Here is a 14658-nt window from a genome sequence, read left to right on the forward strand (position 1 = left end):
CCCCGCTTCCCGCATATACATACATATATATACATACATGTGCCTTTGCCTACTCCAACTACTACCACCAACAACAACACAACCACCCTGTCTCTCTCTCTCTTTCTCTTTTTTTTTCTCCCTCTTTAATGCCCACACTCCCTCCCTCTCATCATCGCTAGCTCCCCGACCATTTCTCTTCCTGATGACTGAACCACATTATAGCGGTGACATTAACAGTGGCTATGAATGCTTATCTCCAAATGTGAAGTTGGGAGTTTGACTGATGGTGAGTGATGGCCCCGGCAAGGGAGTGGAAGAAACACCAGATGAGCCACAAATGCTTTCACCAAAATGTCTGCAAATAAGAAAAAAGAAATTATTTAAAATAAGAGTTCACAGTCATGGTTTCTGTTTCTTCAAATACAAGTTTACAATACGCAACACACATTTTCTCAAATAAAAATACAGCAAAATTAGACACACATCTTTGCTAAGATGCAAAGAAACTACAGCCATCACTCCAAATGGATGATGACTTGGTCATATGTACCAATTGTTTAACCCCTTAGCATTCAGATTATCCTGTCAAATGCAATGTTTGTTTATTCATGAAGTAGTTGTATGCTGTCAACTTAATGTGACAGTCCCCTGAAGGGAATAATACTACTGTTGGTTAGACCTAGGAAGCTGCACTGCTTCCTGTCAGCCTTGACACATTTCCTGTGTCCTTATGTTTACAAGAGGGAGACAAACAAGCACCTCCACCCAGCTAAGCCTGCATCCAGAGACATGTTTCTGATGATGAGCAAAGACTCAGAAACATGTCTCTGGATGCAGGCTTAGCTGAGTGGAGGTGCTTGTCTCCTCTCTTGTAAACATAAGGACACAGGAAATATGTCAAGGCTGACAGGAAGCGGTGCTCCTTCCTAGGGCTAAATAGCAGTAGTATTATTCCCTTCATGGGACTGTCACATTAAGTTGACAGCATACAACTACTTCATCGTTGCATAAATCTCTGAGAGATTTAGAAATGTATTATTTCTAAAAAATCGTTTATTCATGTTGTTTTGTATTAACCATGCATTATCTTATGCCTCTGAGCATTGCTTTCAAAATTATTTGAAGGAAAAGCAATGGACTTCAACATGAATATAATAAATGCTTTCCACATTAACTTATTTCTTTGATTTACAGGATTTATGTCCCCTGACCAAATGGTTGGTTGAATTCAGTTTAGACCCTCATGGATCAATGAAACAATCAAGTGTGTCCACCAGGCTACATGTGTTTAAAAAACCACATCATTAGATTGTTCATTTTTACACCTGTTTTTCGATGCTAGCATGGGTTAGATGGATATATATCACTGAATACGAGGTGGTGAAGCATGGTCTTTTAGCTTTGGGCTTCATAGAGGCAATGACTAGTGACTGAGACCTTTGGCGATATGCTGTGCTTGAGAAGACCCATCAAGTGAAGTGAAATCGTAGTCATGGCTAATACTGGTGTCACGTTGCTGGTGCCCCTGCTGGTGGCATGTAAAAAGCACTTTTCAAGTGTTGGGCCTCATGGAGGCAATGACCGAGACCTTTGGCATTATGTTGTGTATGGAAAGAGACCCTTCAAGCCAAGTAAAACCGCAGTTGTGGCAGATACCGGTGTCACACAAATGGCACCCGCGCAAGTGACACATAAAAGCACCGATTACACTCTCAGAGTGGCTAGCGTTAGGAAGGGCATCCAGCCACAGAAAACCATGCCAAATCAGATTGGAGTCTGGTGCAACCTTCCAGCTGGCCAGCCCTGGTCAAACTGTCCAACTCGTGCCAACATGGACAACGGACATTAAATGATGATGATGATGTCCCATAGCCTTGATATCATGCGATGGTTTTGAGCAAATGTTACCATCATGCAAGCAGGATCCTTTGTTACCAATCTTCTGTGGAAACTTATCTGGCCATGAGGAAACACTGCCCTACTTGTATATAAGTGATGGTTGGCTACAGGAAAGGCATCCAGCCATGGAAAATCTGCTTCAACAAATTCTGTTCAACCCATGTGGGTATAGAAACATGGATGTTAAATGACAATGATGAATTGTTTTACAGCAAGATTCTTTTCTTGTTGTTGAACCCTTGTTCATCTTCCAAAAAAGGGATCTCTTATTCCACAAGCTGTCAAAAGCACAGAACCAACACCTAATTTATTGCAGGGAGATAACAACAAGCTTCACCACTTGTAGCTCAGTACTTTTTCATGTGAAACATTTAGGATGTAAACCAGGGGTCGGCAAAGTGGTCACTACTGCCCCTTGAAGGTCTACGTGGCTATCCAAGGGGTCAATGAACAAAGAGCAGGACTGGTTCTGCACAAACCCTGTCCAATATGATAATATTCATCATGCAGGCTGCTCCGTAAACCAAGACACCAGCAACAACACAAACACACTTTCTTCATAAGTCCAGCAACAAAAAGGAAGAGATGATAAGGGACAGGTAGAAGATGCTACTGGAAGTTTTCAGCTTTGACCCTGCACTCAGGGGACAATAGGGTGATGGTCATTATTATGCTGTGTCTCGATGAACCTTCGTTTGTCAAAGAGATGAGAGAGAGAGAGAGTCTACCATTTTAGTGTTCACATCAAAAGGATTCAGGACAGATATTTTTTAATATAAACAGGAGGAATATTTGGGAAAGACAATGAGTATGAAAGGGCTGTTTGTGAAGGATTTCGTTTTTATACTCACTTTGACTTTAAAGCTGTGGGTTTGAGATAGTCGTCGAAGGAAAGTGTTAACACATCAGGTCTGTCTTCTTTTCTGTATTGTAAGCATTTCCTTATAAACGACTGCAAAGAAGAAAACAACACTGAAAATTAGAGAAAACCTACATTCTGTTATGTGTGTGTGATAGTCATTATATAAGGTTGCCTATTGCTGTGTTAAGAAATGCTATGTACATTTTGTAGAAGATAATCTTATACTGAAGAGTTCCAATAAAAATGAAACATGTCCTGAGTTGTCTCCATTGTCAAGGTAATTTTCTTTTTTCTTTTTTGCATGTGCCATGGACCAATGAATCCCACACATAACAAAACAAGATGAAGTGCATAAATATATAAGTGTTACATATATGTGTGGTAGTCTCTTGGGTTCAAGATAGACAGTTCTCCATTTTCTTGCTGTACAAGTTGCACAGATGAATGATTTGTATCATCATCATTTAATGTCCGCTTTCCATGCTGGCATGGGTTGGAAAATTTGACAGGAACTGGCCAGGCAGAAGACTGCACCAGGCTTTTGTGCCTGTTTTTGGCATAGTTTTTACAGCTGGATGCCCTTCCGAACACCAACCACCCAGCAGAGTGGACTGAGTGCTTTTTTACGTGGCACCAGCAGAGGTGAGGTCAGTTTCAGCATGGCTTTTGTTTATAGTGATCAAATGCTTCTGCTGCACTCCCGTCATCAGTTTGACATTACCTGTACAGGAGTACAGTGTGTCATATGTCAGATGCTTAAGTGATTGTAGAGCAACGTGAAATGAAGTGTTTTACTCAATAACACAACGCATCACCCAGTCCAGGAATTGATCTCACGATCACGACTGCAACATCCTAACCACTAAGCCATGCGCTCTCACTGTTACATGTATAATACATATACATTACCTATGTAATGCAAAACACACTGCAGGGGTACCACAGTTAATAAAATAGAAATAAAATTTACAGATTTATTATTTCTCTGCTGCTGCTGCTGGGTACCAGATGATCTTTGACCTGTATTGGCCAGTACAGGTCATGGAATACAGATTGTGAAGATGGAAGTTTGGGTAAGAAGAAGAAAAGAAAAAGTAATTACAAATAAAAAAACAACAACAAAATGAAATGGCCATCTGGTTGGTTGAGGTGGTTCATACCTTTGCTTCACTACTAACTGGCGGTCTTGAAGGAAATTCTACATCTGTAGCTTTCAATATCGTGTTTTCTTCCAGAATGGCAGCTTGAGACAGATTGTGCCCAAAAGGCTGGAAAGATACAATAAAAATATAATAATAATAACAATAACAACAACAACAATAATAATAATCCTGCGTATTATAGGTACAAGGCCTGAAATTTGTGGGAGGAGAACAGTTGATTATATCAACCCCAGTACACCACTGGTACTTATTTTATCGACTTTGGAAGAATTTGAACTCAGAAATGTAAAGACAGACGAAATGTTACAAACCATTTTGCTTGGCATGCTAACGATTCTGCCAGCTCACTGCCTTAGCAACAACAACATCAACAACAGTTTCAAATTTTGCCACAAAGGCAGCCATTTTGGGGGGAGGGGATGAGTTGATTACATCGACCCCAGTGTTTCACTGGTACTTAATTTATTCACCCCGAAAGGATGAAAGGTGTAGTGACGTCATTTTGAGAGTTTTCAGCACGCATGCACGGGTCGGAATCTTCTGGAAGGCCTCCGGAAGTTCCTTCAAGCGCATGCGCTGAAAACTGGCAGGAAAAATTTCATCGCGTTTCTCGCTAGCGTCTTTGACTCGAGGCGCAGCCGTTGAACATTGCAGATGTGTTTTCACTAGCAGTTTACCTACACCCTTGTCCCAGACGCATGGGATTTGACCAGCTCTGTTTCCTGCTGGAGTTTCTGTGAAATTGTTTCTCACAAATGTTTAATCAACTCTAGTTTTGCTATTTAATTACCAACTCATATCTTCGAGATGTTTCAATTTATATATTTCAATTGTTGCTGACTGTCCTAATGAACATTTGTTATATGTTCATGGTTAAAGTCTATTTGAATGTACCAAAAGCAAGAAAAGCAAGAAAAAAGATGACTACTGTACCTTTTTACCATATAGGCACTGGTAAAATATCACACCAACAGACCAAACATCCACTCGGGAAGAAATTTTCGGAGGAGTCTTGCCAACCACAAAACATTCTGGTGGCAAATACCTGGCAAAAAGAAAAACAAAATTAGGATTAGAACAGTGAAGTCAAAATACGGCTGGTAGCTTTACAACGTCTGATGATGTTTCATAGATTTGTTAGCGTAATCCTTCAAGCCAGGCAGAGGCAGCCTTTTTCAAGAAGTGAGCAACATAAGACATGGTCCATCATCAGATGGACCACACTACAAAAAAAATTTAAGATAATTTTTCCATAGGTGTGTCCTATAGATTTGAAATCCATAACTAAACACTGCAAAGCATTTTGTTTGACGCACTAACAATAGTGCCAAGAGAACATCTTCAAACACATTCAGACACAGGTTTACCTGTTGATTCCAAAACGAGGTAGACGAAGAATGCCAACTGTTTCACACAGATAATGGTACACAGCAGATTAAAATGTAATCCTGTCAAGTGTTTACAAACAGAGACACACACAAAAACCATTCATATGCAAACCTGAATAAATATTATTATACATACCAGTAAGTACCAGCACCTTGAGACGTTAGGTCCATGCCTGCATCAGAATAATTTTCATCATCCATGATCTTGCTTAGACCAAAGTCTGTAATTTTAATCTCTCCACTCACTGACCCACTCCCTAGCAGGATGTTACCTGGAAGAATAGAAGGAAAAAAGAAATGGTTTTCACTGATTGTTGTGGAAGACATTTGACAGCTGGAGAAAGAGAGAGAGAGAAAGCTATGCTTGTTTAGATATGTAGATATGTAATGAGACAAGATCAGGAAACTTGGTGAAAATGTACTCCAGGTTGATTACAGAACAATGATTTCGTCATTTATTGGTCTACTGTAATGGTTCTTAACAGGGATGTGCTGCCTGGGTAGGCAGTGCCTACCCTGAATAAAATAGATCGATAGCAACATTTTCCTTATATAGCAAAATATGCACCTAATTCATTAAAATTATGAAGGTTACCCTGATTACTATGCACTAGTCTTTTGGTCTACTATTCAGAGGTTTTTGTACCAAACCAAAATAAAATAAAATATGAAAACGCTTAAATATATTTCTGCTGCTATCTAATGACCACCTCCTTCGACACCTTGTGGGTGGCTAACCTAAGGAATGGTTACTTACCAGGTTTAAGGTCATAATGTATCACAGGTGGCTTAATTTCATTTAGGTATTTGAGAGCACTGACAGTCTGACAGATAATGGAGCGTGCCTCCTTTTCGGGAATGCACTTGTTCTGCTTGAGGTAGAAATCCAAGTCGTTGCCATCACAGTATTCTAACACAGTACAGAAGCTGAAAGTAACAAAAACAAAAAAACAAATATGAAATCAGTGCAGATATTGGTGTTATAATAATAATGATAATAATAATAATAACAACGTTTCCCTAAAAGAAATGGAAAAACTTTCAAAATACAAAGACCTGAAAATAGAGGTAACTCGAATGTTGAATCTAAAAACAGAAGCAATTCCTATCAGAGTAAGTGCCTTAGGTATAATAAAAAAATATTCAGACAAATACATAACAAAAACACCAGGACTTACAAATATATATAACATACAGAAAATTACACTACTGGACACTGTACACATCCTACGCAAAACACTTTCAATACAGTAACCATAAGAGCATCACAGCAAACCACAGCACATACCCAAGGCACACAGAGCTGCGCTCGGTAGTGAAGTGAAAGCATGTTATAAAAATAAAACTACTGAACAATAATAATAATAATAATAATAATAATAATAATAATTCTTTCTATAGGCACAGGGCTTGAGGGAGGTGGGGCGTTTACTCCACTGCTCAAATGGTATTTATCTCATCAAACCAAAAAGTATGAAAGGCAAATTTGAACTCAGAACATTTTGTCTGGCATGCTAACAATTCTGCTTTAAATAATAATCCTTTCTACTAAAAGTACAAGGCCTGAAATTTCGTGGGGAGGGAAACAGTCGATTACATCGACCCCAGTATTTCACTGGTACTTAATCTATCAACTCCGAAAGGATGAACAATAACGTCAACCTCAACAGAATTTGAACCCATAACATAAAGACAGACGAAATACCACTAAGCATTTCGCCTGGTGTGCTAACGATTCTGCCAGCTTGCTACCTTACTGCTTTAGATAATAATGGCTTCAAATTTTCGCACAAGGCCCGTAATTTTTGGGTGGGGGATAGAGGTAAGTTGGTCACATCAACCCCAGTATTCAACCATTACTATCTTTGTTGATTCTGAAGGAGTGAAAAGCAAAGTTGATCTTGGTAGCATTTGAACTCAGAATGTAAAGATGGACAGAATGCTTAGCGGCATTCTGTTCAGTGTACTAACAATCCTGCTACATCTCACTGCCATAAATAATAAGAATGATAATAATTTGTGTGACTGTCGTCACACATACCATTAAGAGTATGTGTGACTGGTGCTTGTCTTTTGCAGTATTTTGAATATGGAAATATTACGTTCAAACAGTTTAGGAATTGATGAATTACCCCTAAAAGAAATGAAGTTATCAAAAAGGACAAAACAATTAATTTTGTTGCTTAGAAGATGCTTAAAATAGTGACAAAAAAATTCATGTCTGGAAGAGGAATTTAGAGCTGTGAGGCCTGGACTAAAAACTGTAATAACAATAAGTTATGGAGTCTAAAAAATGATAAAATATAAAGTTTGAATGATTTAATAGCCACTCACGAATTTGTATCAATTTCAAACACATCATATAGCCGTACTATCCGCGGGTGGTCAAGGCTTTTGTGTATATTATATTCTCTTAAAGCATGTCTGAAACGGAATAAAAGAAATGATTAGATCAGAAAGGAAGCCAAGTAAACGACAGCATGTTGAGTTATCTCCCTTAAAATGCGTACTCAATTTTACAAACTATGTACACACACACAATGTGTGTGTGCGTGTGTATAAATATAAATATATATATGTGTATATATATATATATATATATATATATATATATATATATACACACACATACATATGACCTCCCTCCCCCCTCTGTATGCATATGTGTGTGTGTGTGTGTGTGTGTGTGTGTGTGTGTGTGTAAATGTTCTGCCGTCATTGATTTTGAAAATGACCAGATTAGCAACTTTTCTCTTTGTGGGTCTTGAGATGGCTTATCAGGCCTAAAATCCTCGGTTACAGTGGGAGCAGATAATAGCAGAATCAGGATTTGGTGAGACTCTTGCTTACCATGTAGAAGACCTCTTCTCTTTTGTTTCTCTGATCACACACACACATATTCTCTCTCCCTCCTTTTGTGTGAAAAGTGTAATAATAACCCTTTCTACTATAGCCATAAGGCCTGCAGTTTTTTGGGAGGCAGGGTTAGTTGATTACATCAGCCCCAGTGCTCAACAGCTAATTCATGTCATCAACACCAAAAGGATGAAAGGCAAAGTTGACCTCGGCAGAATTTGAACTCAGAACGTGAAGCCAAATAAAATACTGAAATATTGCCAAGCATTTCGCCTGGCACACTGATGATTCTGTCAGCCTGCCACCTTACAAATTTTCAATAATAATATAAACTAAATATATAGAGAGATGTTCATATTGAACTCTGTAAAGAAAATTCTAGATTTCTGCAAGATAAGGTGTCTTTTACAAGAAACTTTCTAAAAAAATTATCTGGTAAAACAAATGTTCTTCACTAGTTTCTATATGTTATAGTATGTTTATTTTTTTAATATGAATAAATTCTCTCCCTAAAATAGTTTTTGGTTTATTATTTAATGTCCTATGAAAATAACAGTCTTGGAAAAAATATAGGCTTGGACCTACAACTTTTTCAAAAATTATACAAGAATTCTGCAATGAAATAATCTGGGGATTTGCTGTACTATGTCATAAGCATCAGTTGATAAAGGCAATTAACATTGTTTAATGGTAATTAAGTCTTTATTTTCCAATATCAAATGAAGAAATTAACAAAACAGAGCCATATAACTTTTAAACTCTTAAAGATTCTAAATAATGAAATATGTAGAAGGAGGATTGCTATTGTCAAGTCATTACAAAGTAAAAGGAGACTGATAAGTATAAAGATTTTTATGTATGTATGTGTTTGTGTATATGGGCGGGTGAGTTTGTACAGTGTGTGTGTGTGTGTGCATATACATATATACTTTATTATTATTAAGGCTGCCAAAATGTAACAAAAAACTGCTACTCAGAGTTGCACATTCCTATTCGTCGGACAATAAAGCATATTACTCTACCTCTGGTATTTGAGTACTATTTTTTCCCCACCTTGCTTCGCATTTACAAGCTTATTTTGGTATATACATACATACATATATTATATATATATATATACCAAATGTACGTGCCACACACTAGCTCACTCCTGCCATCAAATTGACATTGTTTGAACAGGTGCACCAAGGTGTACCATGCGTCAGGTTGTCTAAGTGATCACAGAGCAATGTGAGATCAAGTGTTTTAATCAAAAACAAAACACACCACCTGATCTAGGAACTGAAACTATGATCCTGAAGTTGTGAGGTCATAACCCTAACCATTAAGCCATGCACCCTCTAAATGTAAATAACAATAATAATAATAATAATAATAATAATAATAATAATTATTATTATTATTATTATTATTACTATTATTGTTATGTTTAATATGAAACATAGCTACAAATTTGTGGAGGGGTAAAGTTGAATAAATTGATCTCAGTACTTAGCTGGTACTTCTATGTACTTGCACAACTACTAGAAATAGCAACCAAAGTTTTCTCAGCAAGGTATTGTTTACTATATCTATCTGTATTGTGTTGTATAGTTAAGAGAGACACTATTTACTTTACACATTTGTAATATTTTGCAAGGTGGAGAGATGTACTGCTTATTGTACTTATGTTTACCATGTGACTCTATGAGTCTGTTAGAAGTGGCAGATACACTTACTTGATATAATTGGCTTTTTTATCATCTTTCCAGTCTTTGTTAAGCTGATGAATTTTACAGGCAACATATCTCTGTTCTTTTAAATCAAACCCCTGAAACAACAAAGAAAATAACGAGAATTATTATTATTACTAAGAAAATAAACAAAAATTTAATTATTATTAGCAAAAGATATGACGATGATGATGGTGATGTCAGTGGTTGTGGTGGCAGTAGTAGTAGTAGTAGCAGCAGCAGCAGTAGTTCTTTCTATTATAGGCACAAGGCCAGAAATTTTAGAGGTGAGGCCTAGCAAAGTCAACCTTGGTGGCATTTGAACTAAGCATTTTATCCACCATACTAATGATTCTGCCAGCTCATTACATAATAATAACAATGATCGTTTCTACTAAAGGCACAAGGCCTGAAATATTGGGGGAGGGGACCAGTCGATTACATCGACCCCAGTGCTTTACTGGTGCTTAATTTATCAACCACAAAAGGATGAAAGGCAAAGTCAACCTCGGCAGAGTTTGAACTCAGAATGTAGCAGCGGACCAAATACTGCTAAGGATTTCACCCAGCGTCCTAACGACTCTGCCAGCTTACTGCCTTCATTATAATAATAATAATAGTAATAGTAATAATAATTATAATAATAATAATAATAATAATAATAATAATAATAATAATAATAATAATAATAGTTGGGGACAGCTAGGATTTTGAGACTAATACTTGAATGTTGAATGTCTCCTTCGATAATTAATAATCAAGTATCAAAGGTTACAGTGTGCAGAAAGAGACCCTGTGAGACCTCTGATAACAGGTTGCTGTTGGCTTTCACAGAATCAACTAGAACAAACAAGACTGAGCACTCTGAGAAGTAAAACAACAACAACAACAATAATAATAATAATAATAATAATAATAATAATAATAATGGTTTCAAATTTTGGCACAAGGTCAACAAGTTCAGTGGATGGTGCTAGTCGATTTCATCAACCGCCAGTACTCAGCTGGTACTTATTTTATTCAGCCCAAAACGATGCAAGACAAACTCGACCTCGGCAGAATTTGAACTCAGAATGACAAAAATGCCATAAGCATTTTGCCTGACGTGCTAACTATCTTGCCAGCTTGACACCTTATAATAATAATAATAATAATAAATATCCCTGATGCAATGCCAGGCAGTAGCTCTCACGGCTTTTGATCTTAACTGATCGGAAGTGTTAATATGTTCATGTTTTGTCTTGGTATAAAAGATGGGCTACAGCAAATATTCTGTTCAAGACCACTGATTTGCTTGACCATAACCAGTTGACCATGTCCCTTACTGGTTGACAATATGTGCACCTCTGATAACAAGCAGGAGTATTGGGGGAGCATCACAGCCATGTGTCGTTGGGGATTCTTTGGGGTTTAAATAAATCACCCCTGGAAACATGGGTACTTTGTTCATCATCCTTAAACAACCTTTATTCAGGGACCTTTTGAGCGGAATGGGCTACTCGATCTGAAGAAAATTCTAACTGGGCATCACCCACAGGGTCATGCACTGTCTATATTGATATGAGGTCACCATGTCACACACATATAGTTGTGATGCATGTGCCTACTGTACCCTTATTAGATGGGTAGTCACAATGTGCATATTGGGCTTTGTGGTCACTTTCATGGCGTGCCATGCTCTCTCTCTCAGTAACAGCAATAATATACAAGCATACACAGAGAAAGATAAAATTAATGTTCTAGATCTAAATTTAGCAACTCTAGAAACTAAACGAGAAACTGCTTGCTTTTTTTTCTTTTTTTTTTCTTCATGTGATAACATTAGTTGGTGATGTCAGATATGGTCTGGGTCAGTACAGACCCAAACTTTGTTGTATGAAATAACAATGTCTTGCAAATTATTTATAGTTCACAATCCTGGGCTGACATGATGAGCAATGCATGTGTGTGTGTGTTTGAGTGTGTGTGATTGTGTGGAGGAAATGATAAAAATGGTTACATCATTACACAGGGAGAAAAGTGAAATAGTTCTTCTTTTCTTCTTCACTATTGATTGAAAAGAAAGCTTGGCTGAAATTGAGACTGTTGCACACTGACAAAACGTATATCTGTATCTATATATGCTGGATGAATCAATAAAACCTCCTAACAATAAGATGTAATTCTATTCAGGCTAATACAAGAGAATCTCCAAGTTCTCAAAAACTCAATAATAAAACTATTGTGAGAGAGAGAGAGAGAGAGAGAGAGAGAGAATGAGTGAGAGAGAGAAAAGATACTCAAGGGAAATTTGAATCAATAAAGGGCCAAAGTAACAAAAAGCATGTTCAGGTGAAATGGTTGTGTGATTAAGATATTCGGCTGTATCCTCATGGGATGTTAGAGGTAGCACTGCCTTAGGGCAGGGGCACACTAGGCTGTTGCCTGAGGCCTCACAGGTTTAGGGGCCCAATTCTGATTTCTTTTATGCAGTGGGGTTGCTGTCAATACATAAATACAATAGGGTCCAGAGTATTGATTGGTCCTGGGGACCTATAATGTTGCTAAGACAACTCTGATTAGAGGGTTATGGAATTAATGACAGTGTGCTAACGAAGGAGAGAATACTCTTTATTACTGAAATGAATTCTGGCCACAACAGATCATTTACTACTTCAATTCATAAACAAAAACATAAAAGTAGTGAAAAAATAAGGTGTATTTTGGCTTTAGTTTAATTCACATAACGAACTCCTTAATGAATTACTACAATATGAGGAGACATAACCCCAGTATTTAACTGGTACTTTATTTTGAGATGAAAGGTTGACCATACTACAACAGAGTTGGAGCTGGGTGCAGCTCTCCAGCTTACCAGTTCCAGTCAAACCGTCTAACCCATGCCAGCATGGAAAGTGGATGTTAAATGATGATGGTGATGATGGAATCTGGTATAACTCCCATCAAACCATCCAACCCATGCTAGCATGGGTCAGAGTTTATTGGAGCAGATTTTCTATGGCCAGATGCCCTTCCTGTTTCCTAGCAAGGTAATATTTCCCCATGGCCAGACATGTTTTTGCAGAGTATTTGAATTGAGTGACGCTACTTCTATGACAGTGACACTCATTTACGACTGTTATGCGATGTCAACAAAAAATAGACACAACCATATAAATGTGGGATTATGACGGGCATCCAGCCATAGAAACCATGTCAAATCAGACTGGAGTCTGGTGCAGCCCCCTCAGCTTGCCAGCCCCGGTCAAACCATCCAACTAATGTCAGCATGGACAACAGATGTTAAATGATGATGATGATATGTAAAAATGACCATCCAAACGTGGTCGATGCCAGTGCCCCCTGACTGGTGCCCATGCCGGTGGCACGTAAAAAGCACCCACTCCACTCTCGGAGTGGCTGGCGTTAGGAAGAGCATCCAGGTGTAGAAACCTTGCCAGAACTAATTGGAGCCTGGTGGAGCCTCCTGGTTGCCAGTCCTCAAAATTGACCAACCCATGGAAAGTGGAAGTTAAACAATGACGATGACGATGATATATATATATATCACTCTCTGAGTGGTTGGCGTTAGGAAGGGCATCCAGCTGTAGAAACTCTGCCAAATTAGATTGGAGCCTGGTGTTGCCATCCGGTTTCACCAGTCCTCATTCAAATCGTCCAACCCATGCTAGCATGGAAAGCGGACGTTAAACGATGATGATGATGATCACAGGGGGAGTTTTGTGTGTGTGTGTGTGTGTGTCTTGGAGACTTTGTTGTGTGTATGACTTGTTTCCTAAACAACAAATATTGTTTCAAAAATATTATCCAAGATACTTACCTTATGTACCTCACTAAAACCACCTTTTCCTAACAAACACAGCAGCAAATACCTTTCATTCAATATGGGATGATCTTTAAATCTGAAAAACATGTTAGAGCAATTAGTTTAATAACTCATTAGTCATGCTAACAAAATAAACGATGCTGAGGAGGAGGAATCAGATTAACTCTTAAGTGAATATCTGAGTTAACGAAGTAATCATGCAACAGAAGTCATTTAGTCAACATTACTATCACCATATTTCTGCTCACACTCACTGCCATGTCTCAATTAATTTTGAAAACATAAATTTCATAAATTAACTTTGTCGTTATTAAGCTGGTGCTTAGACCATAAATTAGCATGGAATTTTGATGAAAGGTTTTTTTTTCAACTTTGATGACAATCTTTTTAAAACAGAGAGTCTGTCTTACAGAACCCAGGGCAATTTCAGGTGGGTTGGCATCAAAAAAGGCTAAAGCACATATATATATATATATACATATAGTTAATTCAAGGAAGCTACATCCTCATTAGGGATTATATAATCCAAGGTATTCTACTGGCTAATCCCTATCATATAATGTGAAAGTCACTGGTATATGTTAGGGGTTATTGAAATTATAAATTATCAATATTGAAGGAAAAAGAAAATGGAGAAAAACAAAATGGATGCATGAATAATTTATTTGAATGTTTTAAAATGATGAAAATTTCTTATAAAAAACATAACAGTACAAATAAATTACAAGTTGTAAAGCTCAAAAAATAAAATAAAGGAACCTACATATATGTTTCAGTCCTATCACCCAGTTGATCAGAAGTTCTAAGCATTTGGTTAAATGCTAAGAAAGGTATCGTATTCTAACTATATGGGGGTAGGACTTCTTCAGGGTTAATTATGAGCTTATGGAACTTGGGTAATCATTTTTCTTTTGAAGGATGCATAGAGAATATATATATATATATATATATATATATATATATATATATA

The 14658-nt window shown here is 37.4% G+C and overlaps 1 protein-coding gene across 16 annotated transcripts in view; it reads right to left on the reverse strand.

The window, feature by feature from the left end:
- Positions 1-6: 6 nt before the first annotated feature.
- LOC106869835 (serine/threonine-protein kinase tousled-like 2) overlaps positions 7-14658 on the reverse strand; it is a 314313-nt gene continuing 299661 nt past the window's right edge. For 15 of the 16 annotated variants that reach the window (XM_052970854.1, XM_052970847.1, XM_052970848.1 and 12 more), the window contains 9 exons: positions 13683-13764; positions 9869-9960; positions 7629-7718; positions 6052-6221; positions 5431-5566; positions 4840-4951; positions 3904-4011; positions 2733-2833; positions 7-337 (listed from right to left, as the gene is read on the reverse strand). In XM_052970854.1, coding sequence (XP_052826814.1) covers positions 223-337; positions 2733-2833; positions 3904-4011; positions 4840-4951; positions 5431-5566; positions 6052-6221; positions 7629-7718; positions 9869-9960; positions 13683-13764 — 1006 coding nt within the window. In that variant the 3' untranslated portion in view covers positions 7-222. Of the gene's footprint in view, positions 338-2728; positions 2834-3903; positions 4012-4839; positions 4952-5430; positions 5567-6051; positions 6222-7628; positions 7719-9868; positions 9961-13682; positions 13765-14658 lie in introns of those variants that run through there. The other variant, XM_052970856.1, reaches the window with a different exon arrangement.

This window comes from Octopus bimaculoides, chromosome 9, assembly GCF_001194135.2.
Source record: "Octopus bimaculoides isolate UCB-OBI-ISO-001 chromosome 9, ASM119413v2, whole genome shotgun sequence".
NCBI lineage: Eukaryota > Metazoa > Mollusca > Cephalopoda > Octopoda > Octopodidae > Octopus > Octopus bimaculoides.